Raw genomic sequence first — 20,785 nt, 5'->3', positions numbered from 1 at the left:
TAGTCTTGGCACACCTCAGAACAAATGTGAAAACATCACTTTACCCTGCAGGTTGCATATAACTTAATCATGTATCATGTAGTGGATAAATCGACAACATGATACAGAGAGTTTACTGCAATTTAGACAAACCTGCTCCTTTAATTTCTCAAGTGCAATTAACACGACTCAGAAAGAGAAGCTCCAGGAAATGTAAGCATATCCACCATCAGTAATCTAGCATGGATTAGTGACAATCTGACAAGAGGTTGTGATATGTGAGACTGGGCAGTGCTGTGTCTGATTTGGTGATGTGCAGTATAGGAGCTCCACAGAGGACTTTGTCATTGCTCATATTTCAGTACAACCCTGTGATGCCACCTACAAAGACTGTGCAGTGTTTAGCTCTAGTAGTGATGGCAGCAGGGGGGAGTAGTACAGAGCACTACTTGATGATTTCATAGAGTGATCTGGGAAATGTCTCCTGAATGTGAATAAAACCAGAGAGATGGTGATGGGCTTAGCATCTGACCTACCGGCGCATGGGCACTTTCTCTAACAGACTGATTCAGCTCTACTGCCAAGAGGACAGAAACAGTTAAACTTTCCCACCACATGTTATGATCTCTTGTAACACAATACATCTGTCTGGCACAGAGACATCTGTCAGATATTATTAAAATATGAATTTTAAAGAATTTCCAAAACATAGGATAAATAAAGTACTTTCCATCTCATTCATTCACCCATTTTTTTTTTATTTATTTACAACAAATTGGATAAGACAAACATTAGCAAACTTAGCCAATATAAAAACTGGTGACAGAAAGAGTCCATGAAGTCCAACATAGGAAAAACAGAAAAGGGCACAGTTGACAAAAGGGTGCCTAATGTGATATCCCATTTGTTGTGGGTATTAACGGACTGCATGTGTTGTCACTGACTCTTCCTCACTGTAATCATCCTGTTATAGAAGGTAATGCTACAAGAATACAGAAAAAGAACATCAGGAGGCAATTTTACATCCCTTCAGCTTACTGCCACGAGTGGACAGGAAAAGGAGACTTCTGCACATTAAAGGTGAAAAAAATAAAAACTGGATTCAAGGCACATAGAGTCAATAACAGTACAGTAGGAAGAAGTCCTGATGTGTGTATGCATGACTGAAATGCAAATTAACAAATACACTTTAAACAACCATTTGCAAGGTTTCATTACTATCTCCTGCCTTGCAGGTGTTCATTTCAGTAACATAAATTCAAACAAAACCCAACTATGAAGAGATATCCACGTTTCGCCTGGAAATCACTCTGCAAGTGGAGCCCAATTTCAAACTCTTAACTGCTGACGTTTTGAATAAATTACAGACAACTTTTCAGCATAATGCAATTCAGAGCATCACAGTAAGTAAGGTATTCCTTCTAGCAGGATTGGCATCACATGAAATTGTGCACACTGGAAAACTGGTGTAAAATTTGAAAAAGACATGATTCGTATACAGATGGGTTAAAATTTGCACAGTCACCAGTATCATCGGTCAAACAGGTCAATGACTGCATCTACCCCAGTGCCTCATTAAAAATAGATCCAACTACCAAGTTACCTCCCTCTGTACTGTCAAGTTGTGTGCTACTGTGGTATTTCATTAGTAAACTGAGAAGGCAATCTCAAAGGAGAAGAGCGTACTAACAGTTCAATAGGTATACCACATGTTTGGCCAAACGCTGCTAAAGAGTGGGATTCACAGCACTGCTGTGACAAATAAACAAAGGATGAAAGAACTATGCAATTGTACATAGAAGGCAGAAAAACACTTCTAAACATGGACGGCACATAAAAGAAAAACATTTAAAGTCTAGTAACTAGATCTATCCCAGAGTTTTCATAGAACAAAGACATGGGAAAACTTTTGTTATAACAATCTAACCGATTGTAGCAGGATGAACATCACACCTGGAATTATTTTTAAAAAAAAAACAAACAAACAAAAACAAAACAGGAAAAGGGAGAAGACCATTTTCGAATTAAGGGATATTCTACCAAAGAAGAAACTGGTCATCTTGTACTTCATAAAACGGACACCAAGCTTAAATATCTGACAAACAGTAGCAACTGCTCTCAACTCACATCTGAGGAAGAATCAAACTCAAACAAATACTAATGCTACATCTATTAATAAAACAAGACCGAAACACCTACATAATGCTTGTTTTTCCATAAAGGAAACACAATTGTCACTTGCAAAAGGTAGTTCAGCTCAAAAATAAACAAACTTGTTACATCAGTAATTAAATGAAAAACTAACGTAGTCTACAGACGTTACCACTATAGATGTGTTACTCAAAACTGTCCCTTTCCAGCAGAGACAGCAGGAAATTAAGGCAAAAGTGTTCAAGCAGTTACATTACACATGTATGACAATCCAAAAGGAGAACAGAAAGGTTTCAGTCAGATATAACAGCGAAATACTGAATTAAACATTCTCTCGGAGTCCCAGAAACTGAGCTCTGTTCGGTACTGATGAATTGATCCATGATTTCATATGAAGGCAGATATGGTTGGGGTTTTTTCCTGCTTCTGTTCCTTTTTTTAAACTATGGTGCTTTATTCCGATAAAGAGTGAATACTTCTGTCTCTGCCCCCTTTATTTAGGGGCACAATCCAGAAAATCGGTCTCCTGGGAGCTACTGCATCCTTTTTAAACACACCCCCCCTTCAGGTATTACAGACCACCATTGTAGGCATAGTCTGCTTTGTTGTGCATGATGAGTTTATTATCCACAAAGTAGAAACTGTCTGATCTGGTCTCATAAGGGTGTGCCACCATTTGACGAACTGGAAAAGGAGAAGGGCACACCATCAGTTAAGAAATAAAGATATACAGATCTGATAATATGAACAAAAAGGAGCAGAACTTACTGAGGTCGTCAGGAAGCTGCGGGAACTCGTAAATGTGTTCACATGTGTTGCAGCTGTTAGGAATGCAAAAACCGAAGTCAAAGTCGAAATTCTTCAGAAGGCGTCCCTGAAAGTAATGCCGCTCAATCATACGGAAGCTGTTAATGGGGCGGTCACCCACTGTGAACTCCACTCTGCAGAGAAGGGAAAAGAGACAAATTAAGAAACTAAAAAGACACCCGAGGCTGATCGTGATGCAGTCACACCGTTGTAGTCCATTTACTCACGTCGCACCAACCGTGCGGAGTTTTAGGAAGGCTGGTGTAAACTGGTATCTGACAAAACGCCCCGCACTCGTGTCTGGATCGCCACCCTCCTCTTCACTCTCCACGGGTCCTGACACAGAAGACTAATTCAGCTGACTGGCATACATGCTTTACTGTAGTGCTTGAAATATACATAGGGTGTCTCTTTTCAAGTTATGATCATCCATCAAAAGGCTCTGATACAACTGAATGAGCACAGTTTGAGATGGTGGCGTCAAATCAAATCGGCATGTTAAAGAAACAAACAAAAATCTAAATACATGCAGAGGGTGCGTTACTAGTGAAAAAGGGAAGCAATAGTGCTTAATCGTGTGTCCTTCTTTTTAGACTTCATGTGTTTTGATAGATTTACATTTGAGATAAAAGTAAGGATACCAATACACAGCTGGGCTGCAGCTCTCGTGCTTGGTGACAATTCATCTTTTTAAATGCATGATAACTAAACAGCTTTAACATGTTTGCATGGATGTATGATCATTTCTGTTATTCATTCAGGTGTGTTCTATATTTTTAAAGAATTTTAAGCTTGGTAACATGCAGGCAAATTTTGAGTGTATCACTTACCGCTGTTAGGAGGTTTGGCGATTTCAAAGAGCACTGTTCCTGTCTCAAGATCTCTGATTTTGAAACGTGTGAAGTCAATGTTGTAGATATTATCTTCAGGTCTGCAAAGATAGTCTGGAATGTGGAAGGAAAAAAAGCAAGTTAAGCCAAGACAATCAACTTATACAGTAAACGTGAGGGAGTTTAACCCTCTGCAGTCAAAGTGATCGTGTTTAGTAACACTGATGGTAACTTTTGCCTTGTTCCAGAGTGGGGTAAACAGACTTTTGGAGAAAAAAAAATGTAAATAGTTTTTGATGTGTGACAGTTTGAATGGTTATTTTATTTCATTGCTGATTGCCAAGATTTGGTGAAAAATTTAATGAGAAAAAAAAAGCACATTCTCATTGCCTAGAATTAAGATTAGTGTTTTCACCGTTTGTGAGCTTAGACGTCAACTAGCAAACAACTACTAGAAAATAGAGGTCCCTTTATTTAAATTCTTCTGTATTGAGGTTTCTCATTTGATGTCATGTTCACATTTTAAGAGATTTATCCACCTCATTGGATGTGATTACAAGCTATGTTTGCTAAATTGGATGCAAAGAAGGTGCTGCACCAAAAACCTCCTAGTGATTGCCTTGGTTGCTAGCAGACTGCCATAGCTGCCTGACGTTTTTCATATTTGTCTGCAAACACTTGCAAACTACTAGCAAAGCAGTAGTAAAAGTATGACGCAAATGGAAATGGAGATGATTGGATTTCAAAGTAAAAGCTGTGGCTCTGGAGGCAATTTGGATCGGACTTTTTTCAGTTTTACTACAGCTCAGAGAGAATCCGACCGTTTCTTGCAAGGCCTCAATGATCAATCTCTTGGTATGTGTGACTGGGGCTTTAGTAATTACTTAATCAGATACTACCACCAACCTCCAGCAACAGATCAGGGAATACCATTTTTTCTCATCATGACTGGAGTCTGCATTGTCACCATGATTGTCACACATCCAAAATAGTGAACATGTTAACGACATGTGGTTGCGCAACTGAAAAACCTCAATATAACAACTTTGTGAAAGTCACACAACTGTTTGGAGCACAAAGACTGACCTTTACTTAGAGAACTGAGACAGCACTTAAGGAGCAGTCAGGCTTTCAGTATCTGTTTTTCTGGCTCCTGCAAACTGCAGTAATGGTGACTAATGCTATAGAAAAAGGTTCTAGTGTTCAAACAATGGCAGTGAGATAGAGCAGAAGTAATGTCATTGTTGTCTGGGTGAGAAAAAAGCCAAAAAACAACATTAGTCACTAGCTGCAGCTGTAGTCAACTGGGTGTCCGATGACAAACCATGGGATAGGGACGCAGAGGGTTCAAGCAGGTTACTACATGGGTGAAGGTGATGACGGTTAGGGGAGAAAATGAAAGAAGCCAGCAATCCAAATGAATTACTCATTAAATAACTGTGTGGGAAGTTGGTCCTTTATATTGATGAACACACAACAGACACCATAACATTCAGAATTTGTTCCAAATAAAACATGACCTGGGAGAGGAATCCTTATGTTTAGGAAGCTGGTAGTAAGGACTAATGTAAAATATCACAGCATTACAGTGTGTGGAACAACTGCAAGACGAACAAAAAAAAGCACATCAATACATAATTCCACAAGTTTGTTCAAAACAACAAACTGCATAAATATAGGAAATGCTCCTCTCAGAGATCGAGTTGTCTCCTTATGTTCTAATGAAGCCTTGTCTTAATTTTCTTTTTTAAAAATCAAGGCAGGAAACCCAAGCTGAATGTATTCAGTAAGATTCTCCTTTTTGTGAAAAAGGAGTACAGCCCGAGAAATGTAAACTTCTACCTACTGCTGTTCAGGTACAGTATCTACATTATATGTAGAATTTAAGATTATTTCATATCGTTTTCACATACTGTACATAAAGCCAAAGTGTTGTAATTACACTTCCCACTTTGTTTTTGTTTTCTTAATATGAAATCATCCACTTGTGTATACTTTACACATAATAAACTAAAATCAAAACACAAAGGTTCAACTGATCATTAACTCATTAACAGCCGTGTCGGAACCGAAACGGTGTGCTTTATAATAACTTACTTAATAAACGTGGGTGAGTAGAAGATTCTAAACCTAAAAGTTTAGTCACTACACCTCCAGTTGGGAAGAAATGAGAAGAAACACAACAGTACATGCATCTGCCAAACACACTTACTAAAACAAGTTGTTAAGATAATAATAGGCTTTTAGCTGTTTGACCTCCCCAAGCCAGCGTGGGGTGCCCTAAACAATGCTCGCTTTGGGGCTTCAAAGTCCTACTTGCACCCTTGCAAATAGTTTCGTCAAAACCCCCAATGAACCCGTGCTCGCAGAATCACCAAAGTAACACATGTAGTATTTACCTTATGAACACATTTAGAAAAAGTACCCTTTGGTCGACTGCTCTCAAACTTCTTTTCTTAACGTTAGCCACAATTAGCATAGTGCGTAGCTAGTTAGGCGATCAAATTTCGCCGCTTTCAGCAATGCGCAACTTTAAGTTGCCATAACATTACCTTCCGTAACAGCCCGGAGCCCGAGGACATGGTCCGGGGTAATATCTCTTCCTAGAGCCCGGAGTTCATCCTCTGTGACCACAGGCCACTTCTCCGTTTGGCTGCGCCTCGACTTCAGCTTCTTCAGCATTCCTCCGCCACTCTTTCTGTCCCTGTGGTTGCTCTCCGTGCCGGTGTCTGCGTCCTTCGGGCCCTTGCTGACTGTTTGTAACGGTTTGTTTCGGGAACCGTTCATTTCGGACAGCGCGGCAACAATGAAATGAGGAGCGGAGCCTATGAATTTGGGAGCGATTTAACAAACTAGGAGGTAATCTCAAGATGGCGTGAAACGTGTTAGGGAGATGGTAACGCGAGGTTGTGATTGGCTAAGATCGATGGAGGTTGCCATAGTTACCCCAGGGGTGTGAATGGTTTAATTTCCGGGCCTTTCCGTTTCCTTATGAGCTGCTTGCGTTGTTTAACTTCTAACACACAGGAGTGATCTGATTTGACGACCGTTTTATCTTTTCTGAAAGCCACCTATCTACCAGTTCTTCCGCTTTTGAAATATATTACCCTTTAATTTTTTTTGTTCGGATGTGTTGTTGGACTGGTATCTGTAAATCCCATGTAAGTGTCGAATATACATTACATACTTCTTTCCAGCGTGTGGCGCTAGTGCGCTTGTCCGAGTTTTGTTGACGGAAGTTCTGACGGAAGTAGAGTAAAGCAGCGATGGTGCGGCTGAAGTCGAGGTAAAACGTGCTATTCGTATACTGTTTCCTCTAGCGTGTGTGCTCCTAGTTTCTGACGCTACATATTCTGCCGCAGGTATTTACTATGCGAAGTCAACGTGTCGGACAGGAGCCAGCTGTTGCTGCTCGACGACCGAGCAATTATGGTGGCAGTGAAGGCAGCGGTAGCCCGCACACATGGGGACTATGGGGCCGCTATGTGTAGCATTAGATTTTGTGGTAAGAAGTTTTAGATACTTTCCAAGGATCAAGTACCAACACTTGAAAATACCAGTGAAAGTTGTTCAAATAAGCATCAGCACTAAAGTTAATTTTAAAATGTATTTAGCTGTTCGTAATGTTTGCCTGTGGAAGCTGGTCAAGTAAAATTAAACGAAATAATAATAGACCCAGCCCTTTGGCTTCTGGGGTGACGACATTCTTCTTGACATCGTGCTAATGTTGCTGGAATGTCGTTTGACTTTTAATTTTTTTTGTCTTTTCCCCCCTTTTAGTTAAATATCTGAACGCTCACACTGGAATAGTATTTCTACGTTTTCCCAAAAGGTGTTACAAACTCCTGTGGTCTGCATTGCCTTTCATTACCAGTATAGAAACTCGTGGGCAAAAAATTCCCTGCTTTTTAAACTGTTTGCATGTAGGAGGTAAGAAAAAACTGTAAACTAATGTTTCAGAATGAAAAATACATACAGTACTGTGCAAAGGTGTTGAGCCACTCATTGTTTCTTCAAAAAAAAATCTGAAATAGTTACACTGATTTATTGAAAAGTGTGCAATCATAAATTTAAATACTGTATATAGGGCAAAAACAGAGTTTGTACAATTCAAATGAGTTTGAAAATCAATACAGGGTTTGACCACCTTTATTATTCAACACAATCTGAACTATCTAATGTCATTTCATTAAGTAGTCTTCAGGAATAGTTCTCCAGGCTTCTTCATGCACATCCAAAGCTGTTCTTTGGTTGTTGGCTGCCTATTTTTCCTTTCTTTGTCAAGGTGATCCCACACTGCTTCAATGATGTTGACTGGAGGTCAGTCCATGACTTTTTTTTTTTTTTTAAATCCAGGTATGCTTTTACTGCACCGGCAATGTGTTTGAGATCGTTGATCACGAGGAAGACACTTTCCAGATGGTATTGCATGGTTTATCAAAATCTAATGCTTAATCTCCTGTGTTCAGAAGATCCCTCACACCACAAACCAAGATAGAGACGCCATCATGTTTTACAGATGGCTGTAGACACTCACTGTTGTACCCCTCTCCTAACCTCCTCTATACTTATTGAAGACAGTTTGGGGGGAAAAAATCTACGTTTGATTCATCACTCCATAAGACCTGTTGCCACTGACTTTCAGTTCGTGTGTAAGTCGACAGACTTCTGGTTGTTTCCCTTCCTTAAGAACGGCTTCTTGACAGCCACTCTTCCACTTAGATCATTTCTAATGAGGCAGTGAACAGTAGGTGCATCAGCTGAAGGTTCAGATGCATCTTTCAGATTCTGTGTGAGGTCTTTGCTGGATTTTTTTTACTATTTCTTAAGGACATGACTTTCATATACTGCAGATAGTTCATCTGCTGTAGATAGTCTTTTAGGTGTGCCACTTCCTTTTTTTGTCATCCACTTCTCCAGTTCTGTTTTTTTTAACAATGGACTGCAGACCTTGCTGAGATATACCTAGTTTCCATCTTACAACTCTTTGGGAATCGTCCTCTTAGTGGAAAAAAATACTATTTCCCACCCGTCACATTGTGTTATCTTTGGTATTTTTTCATAGATTAAACAGAAGAAGTGGAAGCAAATTATGTACAGTTTAAAACTGGTTCTTTGCTAAGTTAACATTTATGTGTACGCCACTGGTGCATACCTTGAGTTAAGTGCTGTGGTGTGAATGAGACACGGCGGGTCCAGAGATCACAGTTTTGAGCCATTTTATTCATTCCAGCTGCAGCTCTCGGCTGTCAGCCATACATGCATCACACCACAAAAACTCACAACAAACCCCAATTCCCCATGTTTTAAACTCGGCAGGTATGATTGCGGATACCATGCAGGTGCGTCCGCACGGCCCCGCAGACCACGCCCCACCACAAGTGCTTTTTTTTTTTTTAATACTTGAATGAATCATCAGTCGGGGTTAAGAAATAAATAAGCATTGCTCTGAAAATGGTCAGGTAGAAAGACTGAATTCACAATAAGTGAAAAAGCAACCAAGAAAAGCCAACAACAAAAAACTTTGAAAGACCTTCAGAAAGCCTGGAAAATTATTGCTCAAGATGATTTTAAACAATTATAAGGAGGTCTGGCTCCTTGGAAGGAAATAGAAAGAAATTAGGGGTTGCTCAAGACTTTTGCACAGAGCCATACATTTTAACTACATATAATTTAAGGTGAGTTTTTTGTTTGTTTCAGGGACAATTAGAACATGTCAGAAGTTTCTGATCCGATACAACACCCAGCAGCTCCATCGAATGCTTCCTAAATGTAAAAGCGAAGGTAAAGAATTGATTTGAACACTAAATTTTGCAGTTTTGGTCAGTGTGTTTCTTAACACTACACTAATATTATCCTCATAAAGTTGTAATGTTCTACATTTTAACTTTCGTCTTAAATTATATAGGATGTGATTAAGCTCTTCAGTTGTAGATCTTGTAGTTCACTGAAGACAACAAACATTTGATCTTGGGACAACAAACACAAAGTGAACAAAGAAAAATGCAATTTGACTGAGTTCTTCTCTTTTCATTTGCAGAAGAAAAACAGCAGGTTCGCAAAGCAATTCTAAGCTGTTCCCTAACAGAAAGCAAGGAAGCATTTGAAGAGGATTCAGAGAGTGAGGAGGAAGAGGAAGAAGAGGAGTGACTTGACCACATGCTGGGGCCTGTGCTCAGGTTCAAGTAGGATGCCTGGTTGTGCTTGTTTTTTGTTGTGACTGAAAGAGAAGTCTGTATGAAGCATTTGAAGAAATAGATTCACAACTGCAAGAATACCTTGCAGCAGGTTCTCAGTGCTTTTGTTACTTTTAACCGCTCCACCTCCTTCTTTAGATAATTCTCTGCACTGGAGGGACGGTTTACATGGATAACTTTGGGTTGCAGAGTGGTCTGATGGACTGTCTTGAGTGTCTTTCATCAGCAAAGTCATGTGTTTGATCACATGATCATAAGTTAGATAGTTAAATAAAACTGCATATACACAGTGCGACACAGTACTATGCTCTCCTTCTGAAGAGTCAGGCATTTAATTTTGTGTATTTAATTTGTATTGGTTCCTTTTTTGTCATATTTGTAAATTAAAGCCACGGTTTGAAGATACAGTGTTTGTGATGCTGTTCCATGTACTTCACATGCTCACATAGACCATCTGGGTCATATAGGCAATCAAATACGCACTTTCATAATTTTATTAAGAATATACCATTCATTATATAGAAAGATGTTCTGTAGTACGTATACAAAATGATGGATACAGATACATACAGCAGGCTGTATGTAAATCATGACATCACCCATTGATTAGTGACGTCCAGAAAGCTATACTACAAAAGTTCAACACAATGCTTTGCATTAGCTGGGTTAACAAAACTAAAAACCGCAGTGGAAGAGATCGGGTATCACAATGATGGCTATCAGCTGTCTAGGTTAAGGTGAGTTTTCTGCCTCGGTCTCTGTGCACACTAAAAGAAAAAGGTGCATTCGATGTGTCGTGACGGTGCACAAAATGATCCCTGTGAGCGCCGCCTATTCTAAAAAGAGATGTGGTCAGATGATGATGGGGAAAAAATAGTGATAAAATGTAAAAGATCATGAAAAATACAGTAAAATACAAGACTTGAAAAAACAATGAGCTTAATGCTGCAGAAAATTGTTAGGTTTGAAATTTAGTGCACAGAGAGCTAGATTAACCTCCTAGGACAGGGGTAGGCAACGCCAGGCCTCGAATGCCGGTGTCCTGCAGGATTTAGATCTCACCCTGGGTCAACACACCTGAATCAAATGATTAGTTCATTCCCAGGCCTCTGGAGAACTTCAAGACATGTTGAGGAGGTAATTTAGCCATTTGAATCAGCTGTGTTGGATCAAGGACACATCTAAAACCTGCAGGACACCGGCACTTGAGGCCTGGAGTTGCCTACCCCTGTCCTAGGACCTGGCGTCCACATATGTGGACATCACATTTTGGGTTACTTAGACCAAAATACTCAATTTTGCTCCACAAGGGCCTGATATCCACTTACGAGGACATTATATTGCTACTGTTCTATCGAAATTTTAAACGAATATCCTCATATGTGGCTCTTATTTTTCTTAGAAACAAAAATTAGGTAAAAAAAAAATCTGGTAATTCTTTGTTTTTACATTCATCAGGTCCCAATCAGCCCAAATATCAAAGAGAAATTAAAAATGCATGCCGTGGAAGAGTTCAGGTCTTAGGAGGTTAAACATTTTCATTTGAGTTAATTATTTTGATCCTGAGTACGCTCTCTGTCCTGCTGTTTATTTCGAAGGTGACGGCTGCAAGTTAGAGCTCTGAAGCTTAAAACTGGATCTATTTAAAAAATAAAAGTTTCCATTGCCTGATGAAAAAAACACGAAGACTAGACTGAACAGGTATTCTTGGTGTGTGTTCTGTGTTCTAGTAGCTGCAATTTCAGCAGCGCAAAGGTCATCTTAGTGTTTTGAAGAGCGAGGGCTGGGGCTGAATGCAAACTGTGGACGGAGCATGCTGTTAGGCTAATGCCTTGTAACTGGTAAGTCATTAACCAGTGAACAAGCCTGGGCTAAATATCCAACTCCAAAACTGACCATGACTTATAAAATTAACTTATTGTTTCCTAAATCTTAGTTTCTACATTTATGGTCTTATGAGGTGAGGCCCCCACTTTTACCCCTGTGCAGTATCCAAGCTGCACAGGGGATTTGTAGACAAGGTGTTCCTGTGATCCCATGTACCCATCTGAAAATTAGAAGGGTTTTGTACATTGAAAATCTTAATGCCAAAACTTTGTGGCATTAAACACTTAAACTAAACTTTTCAGACAGGCATTTGGGTAATGTTTTTGGGTTCTGGTTTATTGTACTTGGTGAATGTGTCTTCATTTTAAAATTTAACTTTTTTGGAGAGGGGCAGAAACAAAGGCTATGGCTAGTTTGAGGCCCTAGTTAAATTGAGGGTCTGCACCAAGGCCCAGTATAAAGGTAACACCAATTATTTACGCCATCTGGCTCAGCTACTCCAGCTGACTCCATTAAAAAAAAAAAAGAACCCAAAACAAACAAACTATTTAAAAAACACTAAGTATGAAGAAAACAAAAGTATACTAAACTTGTTTTATCACCCCAAATCCAATAAACTAATCCTAATCTGACATGGACGTTATTACTACGTCTCCCATGATCCCTCGCACGGGCCTCTTTACTAAACAATAGTGATGGGATTTCCGGCTCTTTTTAGAGAACCGGCTCTTTTGGCTCCCAACTGGCTCTTCAAGTTGTTTTGTTGCTTTAATTAATTTATTATTAACAACAATATAAAGTTGTGCACAAAATGAATTCCTAATGTAAAAAAACCCCTGTGGTTTTATTTATATATGTTTATATATAAATATATACAGTGGCCCCTAGAGACAAAGCACGTACAAACTCCAAAGCAAGTACAAACTCCAAAACACATTTCTAGCGTTAACTGAATTTCCAAAACAGAGCTACCTAGATCACTTAAATTACACAATTGAAAGCATGTGTGTATTGTTTGTGTATTTATACACAAGCACTCATATATATTCAAATAATTTAAAAAAAAAATGTTCATTTACCTGTTACTACCACACACCAAATCCAGTCGTTGGTACTTCCTGGCTTATGTAGCCACTAGGTAACAAAAGCTCAACACTGCCCCTAGCATCCTGGAGAACTTCTGTTGTGTTTTGTACGTGTTTTGGAGTCTGTACGTGCTTCGGGGTTTGTACGTGCTTTGGAGTTTGTACGTGTTTTGGAGTTTATACATGTTTTGGAGTTTGTATGTGCTTTGTCTCTAGGGGCCACCGTAAATATAATTTTATTTATTCACTCCACATAAAATGTAATAAATAAATCATATAATACAAAACCCAACTATTCACAATTTAAACTTTTAACTATTTAAATTTTCAGCTTTTTCCTTTTAAACAAATTTAAAGTGAAACAACACAAAACACAACACAATTAAATATAAATTAAAATATGAAAACAAAAAGAAGATGCACATTCTCTGTCATATGGGCCTGCATGAATAAACTTTCTGAATCCTTTATCATCTGCAAATGAAAATAGTTGTGGATGATTATTATACCTTTCTAATGTGACATTGTTGTCCCTGGCTCTCTTTCTCTCTGGCTCTGTTCCTGTGCTACTGCGAGTGCAACTACCGCCTCTCCCCCCTCTTCCCAGCGCAAAGCACAAGCCTCGCGTGCGGAGTGAAGCGGAAAAAAGGGCAAGAGAGAGGGTGAGAGAAAGAAAAAAACCCCCATGGCTCCCGGGTCTTGTCGTTCACTTCAAAGAGGCGGCTCTAAGAGCCGTTTCGTTCGCGACCGACACATCACTATTAAACAAATCGGCAGGCAGTACAAGAAACATCCGGGTCTCTCAGGTTCCTGTCTGGCGACCCGTCGCCATTAGTGCAAGCTCGTTTTGAAGGATTTTTTTTTTTGGCTAAAATCTCGGAATTTTTAGGTTTTCCAGCTTTTGGAAAACATTTATCGCCTTGTTAAGGGCATATTGTTTCCCTTAGCGAGAAAAAATCCTAAATTCGGGGGGTCTTGGCCCCGCGTGACGATTTTTCGTCCTCACTTCCAACTGCTCCGATAACTTGAGACGCCGAAACCGTGTCTCTTATTTTTTTCTCGGGTTTGTTTTATAGTCAAGATGTCGCCGTGATGGGGTCTCCGCGTTTGACAGAAATGAATCAGGGCCTTCGTCGCCTGACCCGCACTCACTGCAGCCCGCTTTCCTTCTCCGTTTTTCCGTTTTATGCTAGAGAGCTCGGCGGCTCTCTGCCCGGAGCTCGGCCTCAACACCGCTCACTGCACGGAGACAAACATGGAGAAAAACCCCAACAGCAGCAGCAGCACCAAGGTTCCGCCCCGTTCCAGCTCCACAGGCCCGGCAACGAGCGAATCTAAACCCAAAACAGGTGAACACATATCAGGAAATGGCATAAATATCACATGAGGTTGCCAAACACATTGTGTGCTCTTATAGCTAAACACCCATTGCCCTGTGGCCTGTTGGGGCCTAGCCGTACTGCAGAGGTTGTTTACCTTGTATGGCTAAGGACCTGACGTAGCTGTCAAAACATTTGACCCACCAGCTGTCACAAAAGTACCCGATATTTCCATCCAGCATTGTTTTACTTATTTTTTTATGACATGATGACACATTTCCGCTACCAATCAAAAGCTACTAATGTACGTAAATAAATATTTAGTTGTGTAGTTTTCACAAAACGCGTGTTTTCAGATGCATGAAAACTGGTATTTTGTTTGCTAAATCCTGAAAAAAATGCACTGAAAATCCAAAACACACGAATTAAGATGTGCCCTAAACAAACACCATTGAGCTCTGTAAGAAACTGTATTTGCACTTTCTTTATATGGGGTCGAAATGTGCAAAAGGCTTAGTTTTTACCTACAGACCCAATTACAGGAGGCTTAATCTACTGTTTTTAGACATCGGGTCTTTCACATTACAAATCAGCTTGAATTGTGATGTTTATAAATGTTTCCCCCCTAAGGCTTTTTTTTTTTTTTTTTTTTTTTTTTGATTTCAGAAGGTAAAAATAATGGAGGCTCCAAGCGTTACAGCCGCAAGCGTGAGCCCTCCTTTCCTAAAGCCGACAGTTTCCCCGGCCCTCGCCGCACCAATTCACAGAAAAGCAAGAATTTTGACAAGAGACCCCCTCAGAGAGGTGGAGGACGACAGTATGGAGTTACAGGTGGAGGACGACGTGAGGAGGTGCGTGTTTCCAAAGGCTGATGTTGTACTGACCTCATTTAGCGGTGAGAAAACTTCAGCAGTTGCTTGTTGACATTCATTTGGTCAATTGCGATCAATCCTCATGTCACCAGGTAGCAGAGACGCGCCGGGCCGAGTTCAGCCCGGCTCAGTTGGCAGGACCGAAAAAAATAAGCCTGAACCACCTGCTGAACTTCACTTTTGAACCCCGTGGAGGTAACGGTGGCGTCGGAGACGGAGGCCACTCCTGTTGGGGCCGTCGAAACAAATGGGGCCACAAGCACAAGCCCTTCAACAAGGAGCTTTTTCTGCAGGCCAAGTAAGCGGCCTCCCAAACGAAAATGATTCTGAATGCAGAGACTCGATGTTTGGGATTCGTCTCACCTGTGTGTGTGTTGCAGTTGTCAGTTTGTGGTGACTGATGACCAGGATTACAAGGCTCACTTCACTGATCCAGACACTCTGGTCAACTGGGACTGTGTGCAACAAGTGGTGAGTTATCCTCCGCGTTTTGACGGGAAGTGTTTACTTAACTACCTATATTTAATCAAATGAAAGCATGTGTCTTGACAAACCATTTCTGCTCATTCTGCAGCGCATCTATAGCCACGAGGTGCCATCGTGCCCCATCTGCCTGTACCCTCCTGTGGCAGCCCGCATCACCCGGTGTGGACACATCTTCTGCTGGCCGTGCATGCTGCACTACCTGTCTCTTAGTGACAAGAGCTGGTCCAAGTGCCCCATCTGCTATGAGGCAGTGCACACAGCTGACCTGAAGAGGTAAATAAGAAGGAAGCAAAACATTGCTATCTGTCTAAAGGAGAAGAGGAGTTACTTTTTTTTTTTTTTTTCCCCCCATGGCTCATTTAGACATCATAATTCTTAGTATATACAAATTAGTTCTTTGCTGCTTGCTTACAAACAGCCGCCTGTCCCCGTCTTGCACCTGTGAGCCCTGTGCCCTCACAAGTTCTCCTGCTACATGGAGATATTAAAACAGGTTAATTTAGTTTGCGCAGGGTTTTTCGGTTTGTTTGGTTTTTAACCACTTGCTTGTGTTGTTGCAGTGTGGTTGCTATGGAGACCAGACAGTATGTGGCTGGTGACAAGATCACCATGCGTTTGATGCGAAGAGAGAAGGGGGCTCTGGTGGCCCTGCCTAGCTCTCAGTGGGTGAAGGTGGAGGAGCCTGTTCGTTTTGGAGGCAAGTCTGTGCCAGTTTTACGGACAAGATCATTTTTCACTTTTAAATTCATATAAGACTTCATATAAGTTTAAAAGTACTTTTAAACTCTGTTCACATTTATTTTATAGATGCATGTTTGAGTCCATATTCCAAGCTGCTGCTGACCTCCCCGGCACAGGTCCTGAACCTGGTGGCAGAGGAGAAGGGAATTCTTCAGGCTCAGCTTAGCCAGGAAGAGGACGCTCAAGGGTGCTTCATCCAGAGCGCCCTTTGTCTTTTACAGGTAAAGCTACGTGCACATCTTTGGCAACTAAGACATAACAACATAGACATAAATAATGCAATAGACAAATAAAGTGAAATAAGCGCATTTAATTTGTATGAATAAAAGTTTTTTTGCTATGCCGCTAAATCCATTTTCTCTTGGGTGTTTTGTTTTTTTGTTTGTTTTGTCTAAGGAAGCCAAATAAGCAGTTAACTGATGATGTCTTTATCTGTATGTGTTTGTGATTAGGAGCAAGAGGAAAAGCTTCTGGAGCAGCAGAAGGAGAATGCAGACAGCCTCGACTTGTCCTCTCTGACTATGAAAGAACCTTCTTCTCCTGTGGAAGAAGGGGTGACTAACATCAGCAGTGCCAAGGTGAGTCTAAACCTCCTTTACCCTTTTTCACATTGTTGTATCTCTGGTGATGGGATCAAATGAATCCTATTTGCATGTTCCTGGTTATGGTTTTTTATCGCCTCTGTCTTGTTTCATCTTTAGCCTGTGCTGCAGTACGCCTCAGCATTTGATGACGAGGTGGCAGAGTTTCCGGAAGATGCTGATGCAGAGCTGTCAGGCTTTCCCGAAGCCATTCTAGAGAGTGTGCTGGAGGAGCCTCCTGCAGCTACAGGGGATTCCACCTCAGAGCTCCAGCTCGAAGAGGAGAGCCCGGCCATCCAGGCAGAGTCAAGCCGGCCCTCAGCCAGTGTGGTGCCCGGACCTTATTACTATTTCTACCAAGGTTGGTGATCCTCTGCTCCACCCATCTACCCAGGATAAAATTCCTGCCGTAATATGTAAAATTTCCTCATCCCTATTTTTTTTCCTGCTTTCCATTTTTCTCCATCAAGCTGACGACTGCCAGCAGATGTTCCTGCATCCCGTGAACGTGCGCTGCCTGCTACGTGAATACGGCAGCTTGGAGGCCAGTCCTGAATCCTTCACCGCCACAGTGGTGGAGATAGTGGGGCAGACAGTCACAGAGGTCAGCAAACAAAGAAACAAAAGACTGTGACGTTGTTGTTTAATGTAGTTTTGATTGAAGTCAACACATTTAGTTTATTTATCCCCCTTCTTGCAGGAGATCCGCCGCCGGCATCGCTATCTGGCTCATCTGCCACTCACGTGCGAGTTCAGCATCTGTGAGCTAGCACTGCAACCACCAGTCCTGTCCCAGGAAACTCTGGACATGTTTGCAGGTTAGAACACTTAAAACGTTTTTTAAGGGTTTTACTGTAAAGGTTTCTCAGATGAAATAAATTGTCCTTTAAACCTTTAGATGACTTGGAGAAAAGAAAACGCCTGAGGCAGAAGAAGGCGAGAGATGAGAAACGCAGAGAGAAGCGAATTGAGATTGAGGAGAACAAGAAGCAGGGTAAATGTAAGTATACCTGAAAATTACACCTTTTATATACCTCATATTTTGAAATTGAGGTCCATAGTACTTGCATTTTCATTCCCCAGATCCTGAGGTGCATATTGGACTGGAGAACCTTCAGCATTTCCCAGCATTCGGCTCTCCACCTCACAACAGCAGCCCCCCGATCCAGCCTGACTTCACCTTTGCGCCTCCTTCGCCCCTCAGCAGCAGCCCTTCCTCTGGTAAGATCACCCCTTCCATCTGCCATTTTTTGATAAGAGTTTCCTCCTGTCAGCTGCCTGTGTGGCTTTTGGTGATAAACGCCATGACACACATAATTTTTTTTTTTCTTTTCTTTTTTAAACGTCTGTCAATTCAGATGGAATGAAATTCCCAAGTCTGAATACGCCGTCACCTGTCGTGGGTAGTGTGGAGGATGAGTCTCACTGCATGTCCTTTGCACAGGTGTGTGTGTGTGGGAACAGTATTCTTTGTGACTTAAGTGTTGGCATAGCTCAGCAGTGCTTTAATAACACTGTTTCCTGTGTAGATGCTAAGAGATGGGAAAGCAAGAGCTGATGCTGGGCCCAGGATCACTCCAAAGAAAGGTAATGCAGGAGTGTAGATGTTATGGTGCCTTGTTTGTTACAGTTAAGCTGTAAATGTGAATAATGTGAAATCTCACAGTTAAAATGTCAATTCCTGTTAAAATGAAATTGATTAGAGGTGCCTGGTTGGCTCGTGATAGTAGCTACAGCAGTAAGCTTGTATTTATGGGGAGCAGTTTTAGTCTGCTTCATAAACTGATAATACTTGAGCAAAGAGCCAGATAATATACCCATGTTGTCATCAAAGGGTTTGTCTGCCTACATCCGCTTACAAGGTGGAATAATAGAGTCACACAGTTTTTGCTACTTTATTTAAACCCAACTTGTCATAAGAGTAAAATCTGATATATTGAACCTTGACTCAGAATAAAACCCCAGCCTCATCATTTCTATGTTTGTGCTTCCTGTCTATGTGGTTATATCAGTTGTTACAAATTGCATGTACCGAGTGGGTGAAAATAAGCAAAGCTTTGTGTGTTATTGTGCATTTCTGGTAAAACCAGTTTTTGGAACTGCAACACCCAGAGGCTTCCTGAACTCAATGTTGTGCCTTGTACCATGCAGATAAGCTGCTCGCTCCCCCAGCAGCGGACAGCGATGGCGAGAGCGACGGCTCAGACCGTGTCCCAGTGCCCAACTTTCAGAACTCCTTCAGTCAGGCTTTAGGGAAGGCACTTATGCAGTTGGACAGTGGTCCAGTTTCTTCTCAACAACCTGTGGTTGAACCAGGTCAGGAACCTCTGATCCCTCACATCTACTTAGCTGAAGCCTGATATTTCTGACTAGACTCATTGTTTGTTCAGAAACGATCACACGCTCACTCCCGTCTGGGACTTTTTCTCTTTCAGATGAAAAAGGAGGAAAAAAGAAGAAGAAAAAGCAGAAGCTTCTGTTCAGCACATCCATGGTTCACACAAAGTAGACAACACTGAAGTTCATTTAATCATATTGTTTCTCCCCCACTGCTTGTGTTTTCAGTTTCACGCAGATCTTTCTGGAACTATAAGCTATGGAAAAGGATTTGAGTTCATGCTGCTTCAAACATTGTTCCACTGGCTTCATCACCTGTTCGAGCTGTTTGTCTTTCCATCGGTTTAACTTGCATTTCTGTTGTACAACAAGGCCAAAGCTTTGCACCATCATGCTCGTGTCACAATGAAAGCCTTATGAGTCAATTTTAGTTAACATTCTAAGTATTACACATGCTTCAGGCTTATGTAAGTTCCATGTACTTGAGTGCATCATGGGGTCTATTGTAGGAAACTGCCCCATAGTGTTGCATCTTTGTCCTTGTTCATGGCATTAACATGTGTTTTTGGTGATCCAATCACAAGTTGGCTGCCTGAGTATGTGTGTTCACACATGCGGTGCTAAGAGTGCAACGTGTACCCAAGATGTATGCATGTGCAAGCCATTAGACCCATTACTAATATAGACAGGGTAATTTGAGGGTGCTTCATACTAGAATAGCAGTCAGCCAGCTGCAGGTACGTTACACCTTTAAAACTTTCCAGGATACTCAGCACCTACACATTATCAGTCTGGAACTTAAATACAGAAGGCAGCAAGTGAGTAAATCGTTCAGTGTTTATCACAGGTCAGTCTTGGGCTAGCTCTTCATATGTATAGATTTGTTGGATTGCCAGAGTCAAAGCCCTAGTATTTGGTAATGCCAACATTATGCCTACACATTAAGTTCTAATGTCAGGAAGTGAAAACACAGTATTGTGTAAAAGATATTAGTTCTGTAGGTTCAACAGGACTCTTGATATATTCTGCCTGGATAAACATGAATAGAACTTTTCTTGTCATTCAGTTTCTTCTTAATTTCATCTTCTGTTGTAGGATGTTTACTCACTTTTAACATTATTTCCCCAACTTTTATTTCAGTGTTGGAAATGTGTGAAGTTAGAGAATTACTGGCTTAATGAGTGCTGGTGAAATGAGAACAAGTGGATTTGATTTTTTTTTTTTTTTTTTCCCTTTTTTTTTTTTTTCGAGGGTTCTTTAATTCACCTTTAATTTTGTGCAAGTTTATAGACTGGTAAGCATAACTAGTCTGTTGCAAATAATAATAAAAAAGATGCACAATCAAAGAACTGGTTGTTTGATACACTTCTTTACCCATGTCTGGCAAAGTGAAACTCTGAAGGTGACTATCAAATTAGGTCAGTTCACACGATCTTATTAACGCAGCACCTTTTTTTCTCCACAAGAGGGCAGTCTTAGTCCACCTGATCTGTGTAATAAAATGTAAGTTATTTCAGACACTGTTTTTGTATACTGACTGCAGTCAAAGCTTGGTTAAGAATGTAGTCTGAGA

The 20,785-nt window shown here is 40.9% G+C and overlaps 3 protein-coding genes across 3 annotated transcripts; 2 read left to right on the top strand and 1 right to left on the bottom strand.

The window, feature by feature from the left end:
* Positions 1-716: 716 nt before the first annotated feature.
* On the bottom strand, positions 717-6,554 carry unc119b (unc-119 lipid binding chaperone B). Its single transcript, XM_084945196.1, has 5 exons — positions 6,320-6,554; positions 3,768-3,881; positions 3,165-3,273; positions 2,899-3,071; positions 717-2,814 (listed from the first exon to the last, which is right to left on the bottom strand). Exons 1-5 carry the CDS (start codon positions 6,552-6,554, stop codon positions 2,702-2,704), a joined length of 744 nt encoding a protein of 247 aa, XP_084801322.1. The 3' UTR covers positions 717-2,701.
* pop5 (POP5 homolog, ribonuclease P/MRP subunit) lies at positions 6,518-10,371 on the top strand. Its single transcript, XM_084945198.1, has 6 exons — positions 6,518-6,626; positions 6,965-7,053; positions 7,130-7,272; positions 7,548-7,697; positions 9,468-9,551; positions 9,808-10,371. Exons 2-6 carry the CDS (start codon positions 7,034-7,036, stop codon positions 9,915-9,917), a joined length of 507 nt encoding a protein of 168 aa, XP_084801324.1. The 5' UTR covers positions 6,518-6,626; positions 6,965-7,033; the 3' UTR covers positions 9,918-10,371.
* A 3,286-nt stretch (positions 10,372-13,657) lies between these two features.
* Positions 13,658-20,561, top strand: rnf10 (ring finger protein 10). The gene is made up of 17 exons (XM_084945194.1): positions 13,658-14,225; positions 14,862-15,046; positions 15,160-15,365; positions 15,448-15,538; positions 15,642-15,826; positions 16,114-16,250; positions 16,361-16,515; positions 16,747-16,872; positions 16,996-17,236; positions 17,346-17,479; positions 17,576-17,693; positions 17,774-17,875; positions 17,959-18,096; positions 18,234-18,319; positions 18,405-18,462; positions 19,027-19,191; positions 19,311-20,561. Exons 1-17 carry the CDS (start codon positions 14,063-14,065, stop codon positions 19,382-19,384), a joined length of 2,364 nt encoding a protein of 787 aa, XP_084801320.1. The 5' UTR covers positions 13,658-14,062; the 3' UTR covers positions 19,385-20,561.
* Positions 20,562-20,785: the final 224 nt, after the last annotated feature.

Source organism: Perissodus microlepis, chromosome 12 (genome assembly GCF_051167445.1).
Source record: "Perissodus microlepis isolate ML-2025 ecotype Zambia chromosome 12, ASM5116744v1, whole genome shotgun sequence".
NCBI lineage: Eukaryota > Metazoa > Chordata > Actinopteri > Cichliformes > Cichlidae > Perissodus > Perissodus microlepis.
The sequence above is the reverse complement of the archived record's forward strand: the minus strand, read 5'-3'. Positions and strand labels throughout refer to the sequence as shown.